This window comes from Tenrec ecaudatus, chromosome 13 (genome assembly GCF_050624435.1).
Source record: "Tenrec ecaudatus isolate mTenEca1 chromosome 13, mTenEca1.hap1, whole genome shotgun sequence".
Classification (NCBI taxonomy): Eukaryota; Metazoa; Chordata; class Mammalia; order Afrosoricida; family Tenrecidae; genus Tenrec; species Tenrec ecaudatus.
In genome coordinates, this window is record NC_134542.1 from 19,391,826 (window position 1) to 19,411,276 (window position 19,451).

Sequence of the window (19,451 nt, forward strand, 5' to 3'; positions counted from 1 at the left end):
CAGGATTCCTTCCGATTAAGGAACATGCTTGGCTCCTCAGAGTACTGGGTTGAAAAGAATGGGCAATTTAAACATGGAATAAAATGGGGAGTGATAAAACCACAAGGTGTTGACTTACAAACTTTTTATGCGTGCTTACAGTAAAATAATTAAGGAGTCAGGGTGGGGGCGTCAATCTTTCATGTATGAGACAGTGGCTGAAAGAGTCAGGGGTGGCCTGCAGTGTCGTGGACTATTCAGTGTGGCTTTTCAAGCCATCATCTCTGTAACTCTCCCTACATGACCATTTCTGATGATTCTGGGTAGGAAAAAGGGGGGCGGGGAAGATACCCATAGGATTCAGTTGTGAGTGCTTGTTCACAGAATTAATTGTCATTGTCTTCATGCTGGCTATAAAAAGAGGCATCTCAGAAGCTGGAGTGGGGATATCAGTACCAGCAAGAGCCAGGAGTGGAGCGCATTCTCTAGACCAGCAGTTCTCAACCTTCCTAAAGCCGTGACCCTTTCATACAGTTCTTCATGTTGTGGTGACCTCGCAACCCTAAAATTATCTTCCTTGCTACTTCATAACTCATTTTGCTACTATTTTGAATCGGGCAACCCCTATGAAAGAGTCTTCGACCCCCCAAAGGGGTCACGACCCACAGGTTGAGAACCACTGCGCTAGACCCTGAGATCCAGGAAACACCTTTGACACAAGAAGACAGACAGAGGACCATCATTAGCAGAACTAGGAGCCAGAGCATGAGTCAGCAGTAGATCCCAGCCTAAGAGCAAGTAAAGCTGAGTGCATGGGGGCAGAAGGCTGACTGTGGAGTAGGGTGCCTCTGGGCACTTAATGGGGGAGCTAGATTTGCTGACTCATGGAGGCGGAGCTGAGTACCTTGGAGTTGTGGCTTATAGTGTAGTGGTGTGCCTTTGGGGCACTGATTAGCAGCCCTAAAAGAACTTGGGAACATTACCCAAACAGGGCAGATGCCTGGACAAGAGGTTGAGGTCCAGAGAGAGGCCTGCCTGCAGGCAAGGAAGAGGCTATCCTGATTAAACAACTGCATCCAAGCACTAGCCTGCTAACTTCCTTACCAAATCAAACACCCCGGCATTGAGCCGATTCCAAATTAAGAAACCCTTTCACCATGAACACCATCTGTGCACTGTGTGACCATCTCAGTGAAGTATATATTACTCAGCTGGAAAAGTAGAGTGTGTCTGCTGAGCAGAACAAGCATGTCACTAGGAGTTTATCATTTTGGAAAATCAGGTCACCAATGGCAGTACTTGCTGGTGACATCTGAGCTGTCAATAAAATACCAGTGCCTGTTGACATTTGTAGCTTTCCTGTCACAGTGGTACATACATGATGGTATGGCAGCATTGGACTAGCTTGCTGTCTTTTGGTGTAGTTTTGCCCATGCTTTTACATAATCAAAGTATATATTATATAGGGGTGTATAATATATATATAACAAGATAGACTTTGGGCCTCTCCTTAAATCTTACCTAAATACAAGAACAGTTTGTTCCAATAATGTGACATTGTATGACATTCACCTTCCCAACAGGATCACTGAAGCCAGAATGGGTGTGTAAGCAAATGTGGTGAAGAAAGCTGATGGTGCCCGGCAATTAAGAGATATAGCACCTGGGGTCTTAAAGGCTTGTGGTTAAACAAGAGGCCATCTAGCAGGAAAGCAACAAATCCCACATGGAAGAAGCACAACCATCTGTGTGATCATGAGGTGTCAATGGGAAGAGGTATCAGAAGTTCAAAATCAAGCAATCAAATGGAGCATGGATGTAGTGGAGACCCAAAACCCACCTGTGAGATAATTGGACAGTTCCTCTCAGAAGGGCCACATGGAAGGGAGGCTAAATCTAGGGACCAGTAGCATTGCACTGATGAACCACACAACTATCCTCTAGTTCTTTAATATTTCCTCCCCTTACTATTATGGTTTTTGTTTTACCTCATTAATCTTGTTAGATTTGCCTATGTTCATTTGTACAATTAAGATCATCCTATACATGAAAGCCAAGATAGATAACCCTTCAGAAACAGGGAGCAATGGTTCCCTAAGGTTACAGGAAGGGGGAGGGACTGTATAACTCCACTCGAGGAGAGGGCGCAACAGAATTGTATGTGAATGGATATCCATAGTGGATGATGTAAGATATAGAAAAACAATAAAATGAACAAATAAAAATAACAAGGGTTCCTGGGGGATAGGGTGGGGGAGGGAGGGGATAAAGGGAGCTGATATCCAGGAGTTCAAGAAGAAAGAAAATGTTTTGAAACATTGTGGTAGCAATTGTACAATACAGCTTGCTGTGATTGAACTAAGCAATGTTATGATATCTATAAGCACTCCCAATAAAATGATTATATATATAATTTTATTTCTCCTTTTTTTTATGATGACTTCATAAGACGTGGTAGTCATCCTTGCTTGATAACAGGAATATTTTACCCCCTAACTCCTGAAATCCATTCACCAATGATTACCAATTCACCTTGAGACTGAAGACGTTGTTAGAGAATTTTTCAATGTCTTCATCACTCGATTTAGAGATGGAGCTGTTCCTGTCTTCTTTTGCTTCCCATGTTTGCATTCCCAACCAACAATTAGCTCCAGTGTAACAATGGTGAGGAGGATGCAGGGCCAGGCGGTGTTTTGTGCTCTTATACATAGGTCACTATGAGGTGGAACTGACTGTGACCCAACAACAACAATTAACCTTGAATTTCCTTTTGAGGCAGTCAAAGGGGCTTGGTCCAGAATGGGCTGAGAGCCACCAAGGTACTGGTGCTGGCTCAACATGGCGCTGAAAAATCTCCCTGGGTCCTTTGGCGGGTCCCCTCACCCTCTTAGGCTGCTTTGCAGAGCCTGGTCCATGAGAAGGAGACCTGGAAGGGGATTCTTGGGGGAGGGGTCCAGAACTTGGCTCCCCCGGTTAATGGGTGACGGAGTTTGCATAAGAGCTGGGCAAAGGTGAAAGGACGATGCCCTGTCCCCAATCCTTTGTCCCTGCGTTCTGCTTCATTGATACTCCCACCCCCTTCCCTGCCCTCCCACTCCAGGCAGCTAACTCTACCCAAACTCTGACCTCTTCCCCTCTATGTACTCTGGCTCCGGACAGCCAAGACAAGAGAGAGGCCAGGACAGCATGAGTCGATCCCTCCCACATCTCAGCCAACTCTGCACGGTGGGCTCCCAGGATGCCTTGGCTCTCCGGTCATCACCACCTGGTCTGAAGAGTCCCCCATCCCCTCCTGGGGCCTCTCTGGGTGGGCCTCTTTCCTGGGGCCTCAGCTGTCTTCTGGCTGTGCAGGTAGGAGGTATAGGTGTGGGAGCTGGTGGCGCCTGAATTGGTGTGCGGTGGTGGCGGCGGCGGTGATGTATGTATGATGAGAGACCGCCTGGAAATTGCAATCCCCTGGAAGACTTGCCTGTCTCAGGTCCACCTTGCCTCTCCCGGCAGCATATCCTGGTCCTGGCCTGCCTGCTCTGCGTCACTCACCTGCTCCTTCTCCACAGCCTCCTCCCAGGAGGACTCTCTTACTCCCCCGCCCAGCTCCTGGCCTCCAGCCTCTTTTCAAGTGGTGTGTCTACTGCCTTGCAAACCTGGATGGGCAGCAGGTGAGGGCACCTCCCCGGAAAGCGGGGCGGGTTGGGGTCCGGGAAAGGAAGGGAGACTCTCAGGAGTCTGTCGGGCTGCTATGTGTGCCCAGATGGCCAGGGCTGCTGTTCCTCCAGGCTGCCTCTTGTCCAGGCTCCCTCCTTCGAGTTCCTGATCCCTGCTCTGGTGCTCACCAGCCAGAAGCTGCCCATGGCCATCCGGACACCCGGGAACTGTGAGCATAGAGCAAGCACGTGGGGTGGGTGCTAATCTGAACACACAGGTCAGGTGGGGGCTGGAGTGACACTGGGCAGTGGTGGCACTCCATCCTGTAGGGCCTTGGAGCTGGGCCAGGCATCTGAGAGGAGCTACATCTCACCCACTTCTCTCTCCTCTTTGCCCTAAATCTTCCCCAGCCTCCCTTGTGCCCCGCCTGTGTGGGGGCCCTGGCTGCCATAGCCCGGAGCTCAGGAATGCTTCTCTCCGGGAGGTGAGGTCCTGGGGGGCAGAGGAGCTAAGGTGGGGGGTCAGAAGGGAGAGGTTCCAGGAGAAGGACCTACCCCTGGAATGGACTAGGAGGCCCTGGCTGAAGTCAGCCTGATTGAACACAGTGCCTTCTTCTCCATGCCCCCAGGTGTCCGGAGCAGTGGTGGTCGCCGGGCTGCTGCAGGGCACACTAGGGCTGTTGGGGGGCCCTGGCCGCTTGTTCCCTCATTGTGGGCCCCTGGTGCTGGCCCCTGGACTGGTTGTGGCGGGGCTCTCTGCCCACAGGGAGGTGGCTCTGTTTTGCTCTGCTCACTGGGGCCTGGCTTCACTGTACGTGCGTGAGTCCTGAGAGGTGTGGAATGGTGGCCAGATGAGGGTGGGGGGAATGGGACTGGGGAGGGGGGGCGTGCTGCTGCTGGCCTTCCCAGATTCCCAGTCATTTGAGTGGGATGTGACACGTTTCTGGATTTTCAATTCCAGACTTTCCCTTGATTCACTAAGTCTCCCTGACTTTCACACTGCCTTCCCTTGTCCCTCCTGCCCTTTCTGCAGGGATTTCCTCCTCTGGGACCCCTCTCCACGTCCACTAACACCCCTCAGGACCCTGCTCCATCTTGCTCCTAAAGCTCCTTCTCCGACCTAGGCTTATCCTGCTCATGGTGGTCTGTTCTCAGCACCTGGGCTCCTGCCGGCTCCCTCTTTGGCCCTGGAGGCCAGCTGCATCCTCTCTAACTCAAGCCCGCAGTCCTGCCTTCCGGCAACTCTCGGTATGTGGGGGCTGGGCAGGGGCGATGGAGGTTGGGAGAGCTGGCCCAGAAGGCCCACTTGGCCCCCTGCCTTTGGGCTTTAGTCTATCTCTACGCTGGTTGGGAAGGTCTTGGGGGAGTGGGGGTAGGTTCTTTTCTGTCCCTGTTTTGCCCTCAGGTGCTGATCCCTGTGGCCTGTGTATGGGTCCTCTCGGCCTTGCTGGGGCTCAGCACTGGCTCCCTGGAGCTGTTTGCCTCCCCGAAGGCACCGTGGTTCTGGCTGCCTCACCCCGGTAGGTGTGCTCGCCCTCTTTCGAAGTCTTCATCCAAGGCTGTCTGTTTGAACTCGTTGAATGACTGTTCCACCCTCCAAACACGTGGGAAGAGGGCACTGGGCTTCGGTGAAGGGTGGTGGGACAGTGTGGGCACACGTAAGGGTGCCGGTTGAACAACATGATGAGTATGATGTCACTTGGCTCTACATGGTAAGGAGCTATGGTGATACAGTGGTTCCATGCTGGGTTGGATAACCGCAAGTCCGGTAGTTCAAAACCACTAGCTGCTCCTTGGGAGACGGACAAGGCTTTCTACTCCCATGAAGAATTCCAGTCTCAGAGACCCACAGGGGCAGCTCTACCCTGTCCTGTTGGGGTGCGGTGAGTTGGAGCTGACCCCACAGCAGCGAGGGGACGTTTATTGGGCTGTCTGTATGTAGGAAGACTATGAAGACCAAAGGTTCTGTTCTATCTCCGTGGGTCACAATAAAGACATAAGTAGGAGAGGGGCATTGCGAATCTGAGGGCCACTTCCCACTTCTCCCCTCAGGGGGTTTTATTTGGGTCAGTGTTTTAAAAAATGTATAGTTTCCACTCCCTGATTCTCTATTGGTATGATGTATCAACGTATGCACTTGTTGCCTATTCCTACAGGGACTTACTTGGTGACCTCTGTCTAAAGTTTGTGTTTGAGGTATTGAATCTAAAATGTGCTCATTAAGTCCTGTTGAGTACTGAGTACCCACCAGTCACACGCGAGGGGACAGAGTGATGACTGCCCTCACAGAGCTTAGTCTGCTGGGGAACACAGCTACTCAGTAAAGAGAGTCATCCCAGTAAGTGTACAATTGTAGTCATGCTAAGTGCACCAACGGGGTGGTGCATATGTGTGATGCACACTAATAGGGGAATTTGGCTGTCAGGGAAGTGAGCAAGGTATTATTATTTAGAATTCCACAGGGTTTTATGTTCATCTTTTCATTTTTAATAACTTTATGGACATAATTCATGTGCCCTGCAAGTCAATAGTTTATGTTAAATATATTAAATAATCAATTTTAGAACGAGGAAAAGTATTCTTCAGGAGTTATCATTGTGCTGAAGTGCCAGAGATGAGCAGGGGGCACGTGCACAAAGGCAGAACATTCTAGACAGTGAGGCCATCACACACAAAGGACTCGTGCTGGGAGGGAGCACAGCAGGTAGAGAGCCTGGAACAGGCCAGTGGGTCTGGAGTGAAGGAATGAGGTGGACTGCGGTGGAGGATGGAACTGGAGAGACCAAAGGGCCACACCAACGCGGACATTGACGGCTATGCAGATGGGCCTTTATGCTCAGCGATACTTGGTTTTGTTCTAAGACATTATCCAAAGGCAATGGGGCATCTAGGATTCTTACAGCACAGGTGGATAGCAGGGGTGTGGGTTTATCTCGTCCAAAGCTCGGCCCCCAAACAGCGCTTTCTCCCTTCCCAGGTGACTGGGACTGGCCTTTGCTGACGCCCACGGCGCTGACCGCTGGCATCTCCATGGCCCTGGCAGCCTCCACCAGCTCCCTGGGTGGCTATGCTCTGTGTAGCAGGCTCCTGCATCTGCCGTCTCCCCCTTCACATGCCTGCAGTCGAGGGCTGTGCCTAGAGGGTCTGGGCAGCGTGCTGGCTGGACTCCTCGGGAGTCCCATGGGCACTGCATCCAGCTTCCCCAACATGGGCACAGTGGGTCTCACTCAGGTATGGTCCTCACACCAAGCTCAAGGGAGCTGCAGCCACAGGAGAGGGAAGGGAGCTCACATTGATGGCCAGCCACTTCACACTAGTTGCTTCACTTAGGGAGGTGCTTGGCAGTGGCAACCTGGGAATCTGGGGAAGATCTGGAACCGTGCTGAATTCCTAGGCATCAGACACTGGACAGGGCCAGAGTCCCAGAGAGCAGTCAAAGTCCCTGCCCTCTTGAGGGACTTCCGAGGAGAGGCAGACAATGAACCCAACAGAACACAACAAAGTAGAGGGTGGTAAAGGCGTGAAGTCGGGGAGTGGGATAGCACTGAGTAAAGGGGGACCCTGCAGATAGCGAGCAGGGGTACCTTTTTGGAGAAGCCCCATTTGACTTAGGGACTTCTCCCAGCGAATTAGGAGCTGGTCAGGTGACAAGTATGGGGTAGCAGGTGCACTTTCTAGTGTCTCTTCTTCACTAGGTGGGGTCTCGGCGAGTAGCCCATTTGGTGGGGATTCTCTGCATCGGGCTCGGGCTCTCCCCCAGACTGACTCAGCTCCTCACCACCATCCCACTGCCTGTGCTTGGTGAGTAGATAGATGTCTCAGCAGGGCCGCTAGGGAGCCTGCGCCCAGTGGTATGGGCCAACCAGTGGTGTACGCCTCTCACCGTGACACGTTCCCTAGATGATAGATGAGTGTGGGTCACCTGCCCTCAATGTCTCAGCCCAGGATTTTGGACTCTCGCCTGGGCTTCTTACAGAATCAGAAATAAACCTTTTGGTGGTCTGTCCCCTTACCCCCATACCTTGCCCAGCTCTGCACTACCCCTTGCTGTGCCCATTCTCTGGATTTCTCTCTTAAATGCAGGTGGGGTGCTGGGGGTGACCCAGGCAGTGGTTTTGTCTACTGGATTCTCCTGCTTCCACCTGGCTGATATTGACTCAGGCCGGAATGTCTTCATAGTCGGCTTTTCTATCTTCATGGCCCTGCTGTTGCCACGATGGTTCCGGGAAGCCCCGGTCCTTCTCATCACAGGTGGGAGGAGAGGGAGGGGAGGGGAAATCAAAGGCTCTCCAGACCCCTGGCCCTACACTCTTTTCTGGGCCTTGGTATAAACAGTCCTTCCTGCCTTGTTGCACAAACGTGTAGCGAGCACCTGTTAGTCACTAGTGATGCAAAGATGCCCCCAGGTCTAGTAAAAAAGATGTTTGTGTGTGTGTGGGGAGGCAGCAGTTAGATAAAGAACTTTGATGCTCAACGGAGCCCTGGTGGCACAGAGGGATACGCTAATTGAATGGTTGGCAGTTTGAACCCACTGGCTGCTCTCAGGGAAGAAAGATGTGATATTCTGCGTCCATCACGGCGTAGAATCTTGGGAAGCCCAAAGGACAGCTCTGTTCTGTCCTATAGCTGAGGCAACTCGGTGGTAGTGTGTGTGTGTGTGTGTGTGTGTGTGTGTGTGTGTGTGTTTGGCACTCCAACACGAGAGGTGGCTTCTGCCAGAGGGTCTGGGTAGGTTTCACAGAGAAAGTAATATTCAGCTGGCCTTGAACGTATAAATATGTTTTGTGAGAACAGGAGTGTCCTGGTGGCAGAATCATCACAAACAAAGCCACAGAAAGAAGTCAAGTTCAGGGCAGGCCCTGAGAATGCAGCAACTAGCTTCGTTCATCTAGAGCAGGGGTCAGCAAACCGAGGCTCCCGAGCTGTAGATGGCCCTTTCAGTACGTACATATGGGTCTGATGCAAAATGGAAAAAAAAAATTAAAGAATAGTATTCAGATAATGGTGATTTCATTTGTTTATAAAAATATATTTATGGCTCTGGAATAATTTTTAAATTGTGAGGAACAGGATTGGCTGTTCCGTCTCAAGAGTTTGTCGGTCCCTGGTCTAGAGCAATGGCTCTCAATGGGGGTGATTTTGTTCCCCTGGGGACACTTGGCAATGTCTGCAGACCCTTTTGACCATCACAAATGAGACTAGGATGGGTGGGAGTTACTGACACCTAGTGTGTAAATGCCAGGGATGTTACTACACCTCCTGCCACGCACAGCATGGACAATAATCCCAACTCGCAGTGACCCTGCCAAGTAGAACTGCTCCATCGGATTTCCAAAGCTGCAAATCTTTACACAAGCAGACGGCCACATCTTTCTCTGAGAGTGACTGGTGGGTTTGAATCATTGCCCTTTTGGCTAAGCAGGGGAGTGCCTTAACCACTGTGCCACCAGGGATTATCAAAGAATATCCAGTCCAAAATCTTGAGAGTCTTATCAAGGCTAGGTGGTAATAAGTGATCGATAAGGTTGAGGCTTTTATATCACACTTTCCAGAGAAAAGCATGTGTGGAGGGCATGAGTTCTCAGAAGTTAGGCTGTTGAACAGGTGTCTTCTGTAGAGGGTCTGGGTTTGGGTGTGGGCCGTGGAGAGCAGCGAGGGGTGTGGGGGCAGGGTGTCAGCTAAGTCTGCACAGAAAGAACTAGTCCTAGTCTAAAACTTGGGCTCAGCCCAGAAGGATCTCAGGCCTTGGAGTGTGGAATCAGCATCCCCTTCCTGTTTGGGCCCTGTAGGCTGGAGGCCCTTGGATGTGTTCCTGCGATCACTGCTGACAGAGCCCATCTTGCTGGCTGGACTCTTGGGCTTCCTCCTAGAGAACACCATCCCTGGTAAGACGGAAAGGAGCAGAAAGTCCACACTCCTGGGCTTGCACAATGGCCTGACCACCCTCTCTTTTGCAGGCACTCAGCTAGAGAGAGGCCTAGGTCAAGGACTTCCATCTCCTTTCTCTGCCCAAGAGGCTCGGATGCTTCCGACGCCCAGGGAGAAGGCTCTTCAAGAGTATGGGCTTCCTCTTCCCATCCAAAACTTGTGTGCCTGCCTCCCCCAGCCCCTTCGTTGCCTCTGCTCCCTGCCTGAGGATGTTGGGGATGAGGAAGGAGAGCTCTCTGAGCCAGGAGAGACAGCAGACTTGCTGTCTGGTTTTGGGGAGCCAGAGTGTGGGCCTACCAGAGATGGGCTGAAGTCCCAGTAATTCCAGGATGCCTACTTCTGTCCGGATGGTTCAGGCTGTGGGGAGGCAGCTCCCAGGCTCTGCTTTCTCCCAGGGAGAAGGGTGTGAGCATATAACCTGGGCCCATTTAAAGACCCCATTTTCCTCTAGGTGTGTGTCTCTTTTTCTCTTAATCAGGACTAACCGTTCCACAACTTTTTCCCTGGGAGCAGCTAGAGGGTTCGAGCCCTTGACACTCCAATGTCTTATGAATGAATGAATGACATGTTGCCTCTACATTCCCAATGCCACTTAAATTCCAGAATCCTGTTGACAGATATTTATTGAGTGCCTCCCACATGCAAGGTCCTAGAACTACTGTTCAGGACAATGCAGGGTCCCTCCCCACTCAAAGGCACCTTGAAACCTCTGCCTTCTGCTTTGCATTTTAGTGAATCAGTCAGTAATAAAGATGTCGGAGCAAAGAGGAAGGAACAATTCATTCGGATTAGGGGGGGAAGTGGGATTAGGGGGGGAAGTGGGAACGGCTTTGCAAAAGAAGGGGTCTGGAGGCTGGCTTTAAGCAAAGGAATGGGTGGGGAGAATTTACCAGGCTCGGGAATCTTTAGCAACCCCCACCCCCCATTTGCGCGAAGTGCTAGGTGAGTTTGCGAGGTCCTAAATATGGAGGTGAATGGAGAGATGAGGCCGGAGAGGTGAAGTGGGACTAGGTTTAGGAGCAGCTTAGCTTCCCTTAAACTCGCGCAGTGCTGATTGAGGACCTGAGATCCTGTGAAATTCAATCCCTTTAGACAAGAGGTTGGCGAGGGAGTGGCGAGAAGGGCCTTGAGTCGATTACAAATCCGAACGCAGGCTCCCCTAACCTTCAGCTCCTTCGGTGTTCTTTCTACTGCGCCACCGTGACTCGAAGGGACGTGCCACTACCCAACCTCTACTGGAGTTGCCCACCCTCGCTCCTGCCGTTCCCGGTGCCCCGTGGTCCGCCAGCCGCAGCCCGGAATTCAGCTCCGCGGACTCAGAAGCCCCACCCCGTCAAGCCCAGGCCCCGCCCCAGCGCGCTCAGGCCCCGCCTCCCGTGGGGGAGGGGTGGGGAGCATGCCGCCACTCTAGGCCTTTCGGTCGGCCCGGGCGACTGCGGCGGGGAGGGTGGGAGATCTCGCGGCCGCTCACGGTAGGTGCCATCGATCGGGCCCGAAACTGGGCCGGGGCCGGGGTCAGGCGACAAGAGGGCTCCCCACATCCCGAGGCCCCAGCAGGCGCTGGCGCGCTCTCCCAGAAGGGACTGCGCGCGCGTGGCCGCGGGTCCGAGGGAGGCCTCCGGAAGTGGGCGGGGCCTCGCGTGGTGCGCCTGCGCAGCCCGCCTCCTGCCTGTCAGGCCTGGTGTGGGAGGCTTGAGGGGACCGCTTCCCGGGCGCGCTGCTCTGTGGGACCGAGCTGTCGGCTCGCGGCCTTGGCAGCCCCGCCTCAGGGCAGCGGGCAGGGAAAGGCAGCCGGCGGGGCGTCTTCGAACGGGGACGAAGGCAGCGGTGCCGGGCCAGGCCCCGTGGGTGGGGCTGTGGTGCTGGGGATCGTGGTCGGTCCGCTCCCTGGAGGACAGGCGCGCTGCCGCGCGATGGTCGCTGGGGCCATGCTGCCCTCTGCAGGGTGTCCGAGGAATTGCCTCTGAGAAGGCTGCGGCCCAGGGTTGGATGACATTCATTCTGCGGACGCTGCGGCCTCCGCACTTGCCCCTTGGCGACCCCCGCCCCTTCCCCTCTCAATATTAAAAAGATGAGACTAGTTCATGTGAAAATCAAAGCAGACCTTGAAGGCGGGATGAGACGTAGGGGTCACGGATTCAGAACGGGACGTGCGTGGTGGAGAATCCAACGTCTAAGTAACCCACTCCTCTGTGGGACCACTTGGCCCTGGCCCCTTTTTAACAACCCCCCCCCCCAAGAACCCCGTAAAGCTTGAGGGTTCGGAGTTTCGTCGGTTCTGGAGTGATGGGCTAGAGTTGATTCTGACTCATAGGGTCCCCGTAGGACAGGGTAGAACCGCTCTGTTTCCCAGACTAACGGTGCCAGTAGGAGACCCGGTCTTCCACCAGGAGCAGGGAGTGGTTTCGGACTGCAGCCCACATAGTGGAACCACTAGGCCCGCAGAGCCCCCACAGTGGGCTCGCGTGGTGTGCCCTGTTTTGGTGACGCTTAGCATGCACACTGGTGGTGGTGGTAGGGTCTGGTAACAGTGACCTTTGGCAGCGGGGAACTCATCTCTAACGAAGACTAGCTTATTCCAAGACGTTCTCACCCTGGAACATCGCAGGAGACATTGACATAGCTGAAATCTGACCCTCCAAACCAGGTTCTGTAGCCGCAGCAAATAACAATCACAGTCTATTTGCGTTTCCCCTGTTACTGACTGTATAGACTATGTTCTGTTACAGAGCTGTGTTTCAGAAACTATGTTCTGGTTAGAAGAATCGCTTAGGCCGGGACAATGACTGGGAGAACAGCAAGAGGCTAATCAGACCGACGTTTTTCCTAAGGCTCCTCCCCAACACACGTATGTTGTATTTATAGACAGAAAAAAAGAAAATAAATTATATCACCTTTTAACCCCACAGGAAAAAATCAAGTTTCTAGTTAAGCAACCATAGTTACTGAACATCTGCTAGGCCAGTGGTTCTCAACCTTTCTCTTGCCGCAACCCTTGGATACAGTTCCTCATGTGGTGGTGACCCACCTCCAACCATAACATTATTTTCGTTAACTCTAAAATTATTTTCATTGCGACGTCATCAATGTCATTTTGCTACTGTGATGAATCTGGAAACCCCTCTGAAAGGGTCTCGACCCACAGGTTGAGAATCGCTATGCTGGGCTAAAACTAACATTTTAGCTGTTGGTGTAGGAAAATTGATTTCTAAACATTGCTGGGTAGGCAACCAGGCCTGGTGTCATTGGTGCTGAGGATCTAGGCTGGGAAGTAGGAAATGGGCTAAGTGGAGGGTTGCTTCCATGTCAGCCTCTGCGATGTGCTGTGCATTTGGTGCACACGTTCCTAGGAGTGCAGATTCTCAGGGAAACAGGTCCCGAGGCTTTTGTGGTTTCTCTTGGGCCCATAATTTATGAGCTCTTTGATCCTTCCCAGAAGTTGCCAATTACTATGGACCTCTTTAACCAGAAGGAATAAATCTGTATAAAAACAAATTTTGTTAATACTTTCAGAGGAGCGAGGTTAATTTTAACTCTAGATTGAGAACCTGGTTTAAGGGAATTCACTCCCCACCCCCCGAATCCTGAGTGCCTCAGCTTTATTTAAAAATATCAAACAGCTTAGATTTCTTGCCCTTGCCACTTATGATTTATGGTGTTTTATAAGACAAGATTATTATTTCTCTTCTAGAAGGTCTGGGAATGGGGAGCATTGACAGGAACACGATAAAGACGCATCAGGAATGCTTTCGGTTTCTACATGGTTAGATTAGAAAGCAGCGGTGCTAATATGGAGGCACAGACAATGGAACAGATAGTCTCATCTCCTCTGGGAACTTAGTATGGGGCGGGGAATCTTCCGAGTTCCAAATAGACTTTTTTTCTTAAGATCATTTTATTCAGGGCTCTTACAGCTCTTATAATAATCCATATATCAATTGTAGCTATCACATTTGTGCATATGTTGCCTTCATCGTTTTCAAAGCATTTTCTTTCTACTTGAGCCCTTGGTATCAGCTCCTCTTTTTTTTCTCCCTTCCCCACCCTCCCACCCTCGTGAACCTTTGATAAATGATCAATTATTGTTATTTTCATCCGCTGTCTCTCTTCACCCACATTTCTGTTGTTCATCCCCCTCGGGTGGTGGTGGTGATGTGATAGGTTGATCATTGCGATCAGCTCCCCCTCTCCTTCCCCTGCTCCCCCTCTCTCAGTATGGCTGCTGTTGATGGAGTCTTGGGGTGCAGTAGGGAAGAGCTCAGCTGCTAACAGGTTGGCAGTTTGAACCCATCCACCCGCTCCTAGGAAGAAAGACCTAGCCATGTACACTTGTCAAGAGGACAGCTAGGAAACCTATGGGGGCAGTTCTACTCTGTCACATTGAGTCGCCAGGAGTCAGAATGGACTCATCAGCCGTGAGCTACAAAGGTCGGCGTGAAGCTGCTTATAACGGGGAGAAGAGAAATCCATGCTTTCTGTTTGGTCAGGGAGGACTCTCACAAGATTGCGGTTGATGAAGAGCTATCTGAGCAGTGCCTTTGCTAAGTTCAGTCTCTCCCACAGATGGAGGAAGTGGAACACGGCCTGTTGATGCAGCCGTGGGCGTGGCTCCAGCTCGTGGAGAACTCCGTCCTGGCCAAGGCGTACATCACCAGGCATGGCTACGCCTTGCTGGTTTCTGATCTTCACCAAGTGTGGCATGAACAGGTGGATGTTGGTGCGGTAAGCCAGCGAGCCAAGGTCAGTGCGAAGAGCTGTACTGGGGTGGCACAGTCTTTGTGGACATGATTTCTCTCCCAGTGAAAGTCAGGCTGCATTCATTCAACTAGCTTGGCAAGGGAGACCGAATCAGGTCGATACAATTCCATGTTATGCCTAGCACTTCCTCCTGTAGCCTTGGGCTCTTTCGTCGTGGTTGTGTGTGTGCGTAGCTTCTGTACTCTATGCAGTACATATATACAGTCCCGACCCCAGTACCTGATCTCTGTAAGCAGTTTGTAAACGGATTTGCCCTAGGCAGAACTGTAAAGCAGTCTAGTGGATCTCTGCGACTCTGTCCTTTTGATATACATCTATCCTGATCTGATGTTATCTTCTCCCGGGCACTGTCTTCATGTTAACTGTAGTGTGCTGTGGCTGCTACTCAAGGGTTTCCATTTAGCACCTCCATCTTTGTATTTCTTTAGGAGCTGAACAAGCGCCTGACGGCACCCCCAGAAGCTCTTCTCTGTCATTTGGAAGATCTGCTTTGCCCCTTGTTGAAGAATGCGCCACCCCCCAGTGAGGCCACCTTCTCCTGTGAGCGTGTGGCAGAGACATTGACACTAAGAGTGCAGAGTCAGATCTCTGGTCTCCCCTTCTATTGGAATTTTCACTGTAACCTAGCTGGTCCTTCACTGGTAAGTGCAATTTAGTGTGTGTATTCGATGGGGTTTGGGGGGCGGGGAGGGCAGTGCCAGCTGCTTGAGATGAATGAAGCTTTAAGAGCTCTTACTTTAAAAAAAAAAGAGCTCTTACTTTTTCTTTCTTTTTAAAAAAAATCATTTTATTGGAGGCTCGTACAACTCTTATCACAGTCCATCCATCCATCCATTGTGTCAATGACATTTGTACATTTGTTGCCATTATCCTTCTCAAAACATTTTCTTTCTACTTGAGCCCTTGGCATCAGCTCCTCATTTTCCCCACCTCCCTCCCTGCTCCCACTCCCTCACGAATCCTTGATAATTTATAAATTATTATTATTTTGTCATGTCTTACACTGTCCGACGTTTCCCTTCACCCACTTTTCTGTTGTCCATCCCCCAGGGAGGAGGTTATATGTAGATCCTTGTAATCAGTTTCTCCTTTCTACCCCACCCTCCCTCCACCCTCGAAGCATTGCCACTTTCCTGAAGGGATCATCTGTTCAGGATTCCCTGTTTCCAATTGCTATCTGTACCAGTGTACATCATCTGGTCTAGCTGGATTTGAAAGGTAGAAATGGGGTCATGATAGTTGGGGGAGGAAGCATTAAAGAACTAGAGGAAAGTTGATATGTTTCATTGTTGCTTTACTGCACCCTGACTGGCTCATCTCCTCCCCGAGACCCTTGTGAAAGGGATGTCCAGTTGCCTACAGATGGGCTTTGGGTCCCCACTCTGCACCCCACCTCATTCACAATTATATGATTTTTTTTGTGTTCTTTGATGCCTGATACCTGATCCCATCGACATCTTGTGATCACACAGGCTGATATGCTTCTTCTGTGTGGGCGTTGTTACTTCTCAGCTAGTTAGCTGTTTGTTTACCTTCAAGCCTTTAAGACCCCAGATGCTATATCTTTTGATAGCCGGGCACCATCAACTTTCTTCACCATATTTGCTTATGCACCCATTTTGTCTTCAGTGATCGGGTTGGGAAGGCGAGCATCATAAAATGCCGGATTGTTAGAACAAAATGTTCTGTGTTGAGGGAAGACTTGAGTTGAGGTCCAATGTCCATCTGCATCCCTTTTTCTTATAGGAACATCAGTCATTGTATTTGGAGACCATTCTAATCCAATATGGTCTCATTTTAACTTGATGACATCTGAAAAGGCCTGATTTCCAAATAAGGTCATCTTCACGGGTGGGGACAGGGCGAGAGAGGGCTAGGGGAACACACAAATCTGCCCACAGCACTTGCACATACCTGGTCAGCCAGGGAACTGGAGTTTCCCTTCTCAACTGGTGTGGTTCAAAAGCCCATTTTCAGGACCTAGAATAATGTCACCTCCTGACCTGTAGCTCTGTGTTCTGAGAGCTTTTATGAGAAACTAGTTCCTTAAGGGCAGCCAGTGAGAACTGGTGTGTAGGGTTTTTTGCACTTGAGTTCTTGCACCTTTTAAAATAAACAGGACTTGTTTTAGTCACTAGAACTTGGCTATAGGGTCTTTGTAGGCCCGAGGAGCTCTGGTGGCATAGCAGTTAGCTAGCTGTAAGGTTTGAAACCACCAGCCACTCTGCAGAGAGAGACGGGGCATTCGGCTCTTGTAAAACGTCAGCCTTAGAAACTAACAGGCAGTTCTACCCTGGCCTATAGGGTCACTATGAATCAGCATCTACTTGATGGTGGTGGTGGGGGGGGGTTGGTTTTAGTGTTTATTTAAAGCTTCACGGTGTCATAGTGGTTATGTGTTGGGTTGTGATCCAAATGGTCATGGTCACTGTTCAAAACCACCAGAAGCTCCGAGGGAGAAAGACTGGGCTTTCTATTCGGGTTAACAGTTACGGTCTTGGAAACCCACAGGTGGTTGCTATGAGTCAGCATGGGCTCGAGGGCAGCTTGTTTGTCTTTTGGTTCAGGAATCCTGATTTCATAGTATGTTGTGTGTGTGACTACTAAATGCAAGACCAGCAGTTTGAAATGACTAACGACTCTGTGGGAGAGAGATGAGGCTTTCTACTTCTGAAAAGTTACAGTCTCAGAAACCCACAGGGGGGGCTCTACCCTGTATTATAGGGTCATTGGGCCAATAGGTCCAGGCGTAGGAGCAAGTGTGAGGATGGCCCAGGATTGTACTGTTTCGTTCTGTTGTGCATAGGGCCACTGTGATAGGTAAGGTTTATTGTGCCAACCTGGCCGATAAACACATATGGGATTAATTGAAGGGCAGAGAGGTAAATGGCTCAGTGAGCCTCGCCTTTCTAGTTCTCTGGTCTCTTGTTCTCTGATGGTCGGACCAGGGTGCAGTTACCTTAGCTAGTTCTCTGCCTCAGCTGGCATGGCTCATTTCCTGCAAGACATCCCTGAGGAGAAGCCACATGGACCTACCCCGATGCAGCCCTGGGTGCTGGAAAAGCCATGTGGAGACCCCTGACAGCGCTGAGATGCTTACACGCTCACTGATTTGGTTTTCCTCCTGCATTTGGTGTCATTGCGTTTGTTTTGTGAGTGTGAGGAGGACTTTGTAGATCGATGTTGGACATACGGGCTAATGTTGGACTTATGGGCTTGGACTGGACTGGGTTGAATACTTAATGTGCAATTATCCTTTATATAAAACTTTCACAAAATATGAGTGCTTATGAATTTTGTTTCTCTAGTCTACCCAGACTAACACAGCCACCATGGTCTCGGAGCAGACTCAGTGGCAGGTATCAACAGCAACAACAAAGGTCACAATGAGTTGGAATCAACTTGATGGCAATGAATTTGAGTTTTGAACAATAATATTTAGCATGTAGTAGTCAGTCACATTTGTTGAATTTCTTCTGAAATTTTCCATCTTCTGAAATTGGACTGCTAACGCCAAGGTGGGCAGTTCAAACCCAACAGCTGCTCCATGGCAGAGAGATGAGGGTCTTTACCCTTGTACATTCCTGCTGTAGACATATCCCATACAACTGATTTCAAAGCAAAGCCCGTGTAGCTTTTTCTAAGTGACACCAGAGGGCACTCTTCCCTTAATAATGCTTGTCCTGGGACCCACGATGTGGGGACACTGAAGCAGTAGATCGGCAGAGCAGTCTCATTTTACATTAAGCAGTAGCTAGGCAGAACAGTGTCATTTTACATTAGATGGCCCTAGCAGACAGTGAATGAGATTGGAAAGGCAATCTTCTTTGGAAGCCAGTGAACTGATATAATGCTATTGTAATAAAATGTGTCTAGTCTAGGCAGATTCCTCTCCTTGGGGATTTGTATTACGGAGAGAGAAGGTAATGCATGGGAGAGGGTGAGGACTTGTTGGCTGTGGGGAAAGGATATGTGTCTTTTGAAAAATTGGTTTGGATGATGCTTTCAGTTCAAGTGCAGATTCCTAAAAGAAGAATCGCCAATCCAGGCGAACCCCAGCCCCTGGGGAGGCTTTGTGGAGAAAAGCAGCCCGTGGCCCCTGGCTGCGATGGAGGCGGATACTATTTCAGGCCGCGTGTGTGTCTGTGAGGTCACGCAGACATAGTTTTTGAGGTCGATTTTCCTTAATTTTTTGAATGAGTAACTCATGCAAAAGGCAGACATTTCAAGCAGTCCTGAAGAGGCCACAGTGAAAAAATAGATCTCCCTTCTTCTGTTGGCCATTTTCTTTCTCTGAGGCAACTGCTGATAGATATAGCAGGTTCTTGTGAGTCCTTATAGAAAGCCACACCCACACACCTACATCTCTATCCATCTCTGTATGTGAGGGAACTGCAGACAGTGGGAAATGGAATTAGACGATGCTGGATCCCTGTTGGCACAGTGGGTTACATGTTGGGCTGCCATCAAGGTCAGTGGTCCAAATCCATGGGCTGCTCCAGTTCAAGGGAGAAAGGTAAGGTTTCCACTCCCATAAACAGTTACAGTCTCGGAAACCATCAGGGCACGCAGTTCCACACCGTTCTATAGGACAGCTCTGATTCAGAGCTGACTTGATGGCAGTGAGTTTGAGCTGTGGGAAATATTTTTACACCCCCTTTGTGTGTGTGTGTGTGTGTGTAGCACTGGTGGTGTAGTGGTTATGTGTTGGACTGTGTGTGTGTGTGTGTGTGTGTGTAGCACTGGTGGTGTAGTGGTTATGTGTTGGACTGTGTGTGTGTGTGTGTGTGTGTGTGTGTGTAGCACTGGTGGTGTAGTGGTTATATGTTGGACTGTGTGTGTGTGTGTGTGTGTGTGTGTAGCACTGGTGATGTAGTGGTTATGTGTTGGACTGTGTGTGTGTGTGTGTGTGTGTGTAGCACTGGTGGTGTAGTGGTTATGCGTTGGACTGTAATCTGCAAGGTTCAGAACCACCAGTAGCTCAAAGGGAGAAAGACTGTCCTATGAGGTCGTTATGAGTCAGTACTGACTCACAGGCAGTGAGTATACACGTATTCATACACCCAATCAAATATGTATCTGCATATACATATATATTTTCACAAAGGTTAGCATGGTATATATACTGTTCAATACCTTACT

At 50.4% G+C, this 19,451-nt stretch overlaps 2 protein-coding genes across 3 annotated transcripts in view; both read left to right on the top strand.

The window, feature by feature from the left end:
- Positions 1 to 3,165: 3,165 nt before the first annotated feature.
- On the top strand, positions 3,166 to 9,873 carry SLC23A3 (solute carrier family 23 member 3). Of its 2 annotated transcripts, none has more exons than XM_075529983.1 (12): positions 3,166 to 3,330; positions 3,481 to 3,638; positions 3,756 to 3,877; positions 4,035 to 4,108; positions 4,253 to 4,434; positions 4,748 to 4,871; positions 5,029 to 5,143; positions 6,601 to 6,854; positions 7,319 to 7,424; positions 7,707 to 7,874; positions 9,413 to 9,508; positions 9,581 to 9,873. In XM_075529983.1, the coding sequence occupies exons 1-12, from the start codon at positions 3,166 to 3,168 to the stop codon at positions 9,871 to 9,873; spliced, it is 1,857 nt and encodes a 618-aa protein (XP_075386098.1). The 2 variants fall into 2 exon arrangements, with proteins under 2 accessions (XP_075386098.1, XP_075386099.1); XM_075529984.1 differs by having other exon boundaries at positions 3,756 to 3,853.
- A 1,082-nt stretch (positions 9,874 to 10,955) lies between these two features.
- Positions 10,956 to 19,451, top strand: part of NHEJ1 (non-homologous end joining factor 1) — a 111,850-nt gene continuing 103,354 nt past the window's right edge. Inside the window, exons 1-3 of the mRNA XM_075529005.1 lie at positions 10,956 to 11,023; positions 14,115 to 14,291; positions 14,738 to 14,950. Of these exons, the coding sequence (XP_075385120.1) occupies positions 14,115 to 14,291; positions 14,738 to 14,950 (390 nt within the window). The 5' untranslated portion in view covers positions 10,956 to 11,023. The remainder of the gene's footprint in view (positions 11,024 to 14,114; positions 14,292 to 14,737; positions 14,951 to 19,451) is intronic.

What these genes read in the sequence shown, in the direction of transcription:
- SLC23A3 (XM_075529983.1), top strand. Translation starts at nt 3,166, where the DNA reads ATGAGTCGATCCCTCCCACATCTCAGCCAACTCTGCACGGTGGGCTCC. An exon ending in GGAATGCTTCTCTCCGGGAG is followed by an intron (nt 4,109 to 4,252) that starts GTGAGGTCCTGG and finishes CCATGCCCCCAG; the next exon opens with GTGTCCGGAGCAGTGGTGGT. An exon ending in GCACAGTGGGTCTCACTCAG is followed by an intron (nt 6,855 to 7,318) that starts GTATGGTCCTCA and finishes CTTCTTCACTAG; the next exon opens with GTGGGGTCTCGGCGAGTAGC.